The 5,060-nt window shown below is 40.5% G+C and overlaps 2 protein-coding genes across 2 annotated transcripts in view; both read left to right on the top strand.

Moving 5' to 3' along the window:
• The window catches only part of LOC104732535 (aconitate hydratase 2, mitochondrial-like), a 5,544-nt gene extending 1,051 nt beyond the window's left edge, over positions 1-4,493 (top strand). Inside the window, exons 3-20 of the mRNA XM_010452089.2 lie at positions 19-179; positions 269-361; positions 447-632; positions 742-903; positions 1,092-1,236; positions 1,330-1,472; positions 1,545-1,601; positions 1,695-1,774; positions 1,856-1,931; positions 2,053-2,238; positions 2,319-2,386; positions 2,486-2,604; positions 2,698-2,819; positions 2,908-3,006; positions 3,086-3,565; positions 3,658-3,756; positions 3,853-4,095; positions 4,167-4,493. Coding sequence (XP_010450391.1) covers positions 19-179; positions 269-361; positions 447-632; positions 742-903; positions 1,092-1,236; positions 1,330-1,472; positions 1,545-1,601; positions 1,695-1,774; positions 1,856-1,931; positions 2,053-2,238; positions 2,319-2,386; positions 2,486-2,604; positions 2,698-2,819; positions 2,908-3,006; positions 3,086-3,565; positions 3,658-3,756; positions 3,853-4,095; positions 4,167-4,235 — 2,588 coding nt within the window. The 3' untranslated portion in view covers positions 4,236-4,493. The remainder of the gene's footprint in view (positions 1-18; positions 180-268; positions 362-446; positions 633-741; positions 904-1,091; positions 1,237-1,329; positions 1,473-1,544; positions 1,602-1,694; positions 1,775-1,855; positions 1,932-2,052; positions 2,239-2,318; positions 2,387-2,485; positions 2,605-2,697; positions 2,820-2,907; positions 3,007-3,085; positions 3,566-3,657; positions 3,757-3,852; positions 4,096-4,166) is intronic.
• Positions 4,816-5,060, top strand: part of LOC104732534 (proteasome subunit alpha type-6-A) — a 3,518-nt gene continuing 3,273 nt past the window's right edge. Inside the window, exon 1 of the mRNA XM_010452088.2 lies at positions 4,816-4,982. Within this exon, the coding sequence (XP_010450390.1) occupies positions 4,907-4,982 (76 nt within the window). The 5' untranslated portion in view covers positions 4,816-4,906. The remainder of the gene's footprint in view (positions 4,983-5,060) is intronic.

The raw sequence follows: 5,060 nt of genomic DNA, 5'->3' as shown, positions 1-5,060 counted from the left end.
TATTTTGTTTTGATGCAGATAAGCTTCCTTACTCCATCAGGATTCTTCTTGAATCTGCGATTCGTAACTGTGACAACTTCCAAGTCACTAAGGAAGATGTTGAGAAGATCATTGATTGGGAGAACACTGCTCCTAAACAAGTCGAGATTCCTTTCAAACCCGCCCGTGTTCTTCTGCAGGTACACTGTGGAGTCAGTCTAGAAGATATGCCATTAATGTGTAGTTTTCTATTTCTCAACCTTTTTTATGAAACTTATGTTTTGGGCAGGACTTCACCGGCGTCCCAGCTGTTGTTGACCTTGCTTGTATGCGTGATGCTATGAATAAACTGGGAAGTGATTCCAGCAAGATCAATCCGTTGGTACATCTCTTGTTCAACCAGCTGATTTCTTCTGTTTTTATCTTAGATGTTCTAGTTTTCTTACTTACACCATCATGCCTTCCAGGTTCCGGTGGATCTTGTGATTGATCACTCAGTTCAAGTTGATGTTGCAAGATCTGAGAATGCAGTTCAAGCCAATATGGAGCTTGAATTCCAGAGGAACAAGGAGAGATTCGCTTTCCTTAAGTGGGGTTCTACTGCTTTTCAAAACATGCTTGTTGTGCCCCCTGGTTCTGGTATTGTGCATCAGGTAATTTTCCTTGCAGCTTGCTACGCTTATCTCTTGGTTCATCTTAAAATTTGTCTTGCTTTTTATAGCTTTCATCTGGTACCAATTTAGTCTGGATATTAAAATTCAGGTTAACTTGGAATATCTGGGAAGAGTTGTGTTCAATACCCAAGGTCTTCTCTACCCAGACAGTGTGGTTGGAACAGACTCGCATACAACTATGATTGATGGGTTGGGAGTTGCTGGATGGGGAGTTGGAGGCATCGAAGCTGAGGCGACAATGCTTGGCCAGGTTAAATATTTATTTCTTATTTTTGAGTTTTCACTATACCCCATCTACTGTTGATGAATTTGAAGGCTGCTTTCATGGATTTATGTCAGATGCTAAGATCACCTTGTGTCATTGGTTCTCTGCTTCAGTATATTAATTTGTTAGTTCATCCAAGCTTTCTTTTACTGATGAGTGTTCTGTTTTAACAGCCCATGAGTATGGTATTGCCTGGTGTTGTCGGATTCAATCTTTCGGGAAAATTACGAAATGGTGTTACTGCTACTGATTTAGTTTTAACTGTAACCCAAATACTGAGGAAACATGGAGTTGTTGGCAAGTTTGTAGAGTTTTATGGTAAAGTCTTTTTCTTGAACACTTTTCCCGTAAGTTTGGTATACTTGTGTTCGTTGGCCACAATATGTTAAGTATTTTCTTTCTGGCATTTAGGTGATGGTATGAGTGAACTGTCCCTGGCTGACAGGGCCACAATTGCCAATATGTCTCCTGAGTATGGTGCAACCATGGGGTTTTTTCCTGTGGATCATGTTACTCTACAATATCTTAAATTGACTGGAAGAAGTGATGAGACGGTGAATGCTTGGCCTCAATTCTTCTGTTGCATATTTTCAGGAGTCTGAACTGACATAGTTCCTTGGGTGCAGGTTGCCATGATTGAAGCATATCTTCGGGCAAATAACATGTTTGTTGACTATAGTGAGGTGCAACTTTGTCCTTGGTATATCTTGGATTTTTTAATCAATTTTGCTTCTGGTTGTTAATCGATTTTTTTTTTGCCTTTTGAATAAATTTAGCCTCAGCAAGAGCGCGTTTACTCGTCTTATCTGGAATTAAATCTTGATAGTGTTGAACCTTGCATTTCCGGACCTAAGAGGTGTGAGATCTGTTGGTTTTAACCACTAAGTATTCTATTTAATTGATTGACCAGTATGATGATATTCTTTTCTTTTCACAGGCCGCATGATCGTGTTCCTCTAAAAGAAATGAAAGCTGACTGGCACTCATGTTTAGACAGTAAAGTTGGATTCAAGGTAAGCAATCATACTTGGTATATGGATGTCTAGTTATGTTTTGCACCTATTTGATATAAACTTGCTGTGGACGCACTTGGTGGGTGCTACTTTCTTGATTCGATGTGTACATTCTGGGCAGGGTTTCGCTATACCTAAGGAGGCGCAGGAGAAGGTAGCAAAGTTTTCTTTCAATGGACAACCTGCAGAGCTTAAACATGGAAGTGTGGTGATTGCTGCAATCACAAGTTGCACTAATACATCAAACCCCAGTGTCATGCTTGGTGCTGCTCTTGTTGCAAAAAAGGCCTGTGAACTTGGCCTACAGGTTAGTTTCCGCCAGATTTAACTTAACTTATGTAATGTTTTGAACATCTCTGATTCTTGAGTTAATCATTCTACCCTTAGGTTAAGCCTTGGACAAAAACAAGTCTTGCACCAGGTTCAGGAGTTGTTACAAAATACTTACTAAAGAGGTATGGCCCTGTATGTTGCACATTTCACGTAGTTTATGCTTGTAATTTCGAGCTCTGGTGGACTCATTTAACCTTCGTACTCTCGTACTCTTGCTGCAGTGGCCTGCAAAAATATCTGAACCAGCAAGGTTTCAATATTGTTGGTTATGGCTGCACTACATGCATTGGGAACTCTGGAGAAATTGATGAATCAGTGGGAGCTGCCATTACAGAAAATGGTATTTTTGAGATTGAAAATATGGAATTGGTTAGCTTTTGTAGACAATAGTGGCATGCAATATTATTTTGATATTTTCTCTGTGTCTTGTCAGACATTGTGGCAGCGGCTGTGCTTTCTGGGAACAGGAACTTTGAGGGCCGTGTTCATCCATTAACAAGAGCCAACTACCTTGCATCTCCACCTTTGGTGGTTGCCTATGCTCTGGCTGGAACGGTACACAGTTTTGGGGAATTTTTAAGAGTTCAATATGTTTCCTTTTTGATTGTACTTGACCAATATATGTATGTGTTCTTTTTCCCAGGTTGATATTGACTTTGAGACAGAGCCCATTGGCAAGGACAAGAACGGTAAGGATGTCTTCCTCAGGGATATCTGGCCCACCACCGAGGAAATTGCTCAGGTACTTACAACTTAGAATCATTTAATGTAGTTCTCAACAGGTACACATTAATGAAACTTTCTATGGGCATATGTTACAGGTTGTTCAGTCCAGTGTGTTACCCGACATGTTCCGAGCTACTTATGAGTCCATCACCAAGGGAAACCCGATGTGGAATCAGCTGTCTGTTCCTGAAAATACTCTGTACTCATGGGATCCCAAGTCAACTTATGTACACGAGCCTCCATACTTCAAGGACATGACCATGGATCCTCCAGGGCCTAGCAGTGTGAAGGATGCATACTGTTTACTGAACTTAGGCGATAGTATCACCACAGACCACATATCTCCAGCTGGAAGCATCCACAAGGACAGCCCCGCTGCAAAGTTTCTCCTCGAACGGGGGGTTGACCGCAAAGATTTCAACTCATATGGTAGTCGACGTGGCAACGACGAAATTATGGCTAGGGGGACATTTGCTAATATTAGACTTGTTAACAAGCTGTTGAATGGGGAAGTTGGCCCCAAGACGGTTCACATTCCTACTGGAGAGAAGCTCTCTGTTTTCGATGCAGCCATGGTTAGTGTTTTGTTAGCTTAATTTTCCCAACGAAGTTCGGTGGGTGTATTATTGATTGTATAATGAAGTAATGATAATGTCTGCTCTCCTAGAAATACAAAGCAGCTGGTGAGGCCACCATTATTCTGGCTGGAGCCGAGTATGGTAGTGGTAGCTCCCGTGATTGGGCCGCCAAGGGACCCATGTTACAGGTTCGAACCTCTCTATCTCTCTGCAGTTAGTGTCTCTATATTGTCTGCTTAATTTTTGTTTTTTGTCTGAGACAAAATTGTTGTCTTTTTTTGCAGGGCGTTAAAGCAGTGATCTCAAAGAGTTTTGAAAGGATTCACCGGAGTAACTTGGTGGGAATGGGAATCATCCCACTGTGTTTTAAGTCGGGTGAGGATGCAGAGAGCCTTGGATTGACAGGTAAGGAGCGTTACACCATCCATCTCCCAACCGATATCTCGGAGATAAGACCAGGGCAAGATGTTACTGTCACTACAGACACTGGAAAATCTTTCACCTGCACAGTCCGCTTTGACACTGAGGTACACTCCATTTTTCAAAATGTATTTGGTGAAAAAATTGTGAAAACTAATGGTAACTGTGCTGTGCATAGGTGGAACTGGCGTACTTCAACCACGGAGGCATACTTCCATATGTGATCAGAAACTTGAGCAGGCAATGATGAAGCGGTAGAGAAAACTTCTGAGTTGAGTCCAGTTATCGAGAAACACTGAGGAAATTCACTTATAAATTTGTTTTGACTGAGATCGAGCTCTCGTGAATTTTTCCAATGGCAAATTTTATAATATTTGTCAGAAATAAGTTCATAATAAATCTATTTACGTTCTTCAAATAATGTCTTATTTTCATTTGCACTAAACGATCAGATTTCACCACTGAAACTATATTATAAACAAAGCTCTTAAAATTTTTTATTGAAGCTTGTTCTCACTGCAAACTTGTGTCTTTGTTAACCAGTTTTGTGCTCTTAATAAATGACCTATTCGTTAACGGCGTTCTATGGCTAATGTATAAACGTAATCGATCACTCTGACGCCTGACGGTATGAAAAAAAGCCCAAACCCCATTTTCCGTTAAAAAGAAAAAGCCCATATTTCCTCCCTTGAAGAACTTAAATCATAAGTGGCAAAAGAGTAAATAAAAAGACTAACAAAGGGTCAAAATGGGAAAACACACTGGACAATTCTTTTTTTTTTTTTTTTTTTTNGCCTAGTGTCTTGAAGAGAAAGACAGAAAGATTTCAATTCCGTTCCTTTTTGTTATTATCAAAATCAAATCTCCGATTCACTGCAGACGAAAACCCAAACCCCGAATCGAATCGAGTCGAAGAAGATGAGTAGAGGAAGCGGAGCTGGCTATGATCGTCACATCACTATCTTCTCTCCTGAAGGTCGTCTCTTTCAAGTAGGTCAGTATTACTCGAAACGATTCAATCCCTAGTTTTTTTTTCTTTGTAGCTTCACCAAAAAAAAAAAAAAAAAAAGGG

This window comes from Camelina sativa, chromosome 12 (genome assembly GCF_000633955.1).
Source record: "Camelina sativa cultivar DH55 chromosome 12, Cs, whole genome shotgun sequence".
NCBI classification, from domain to species: domain Eukaryota; kingdom Viridiplantae; phylum Streptophyta; class Magnoliopsida; order Brassicales; family Brassicaceae; genus Camelina; species Camelina sativa.
The sequence above is the reverse complement of the archived record's forward strand: the minus strand, read 5'-3'. Positions and strand labels throughout refer to the sequence as shown.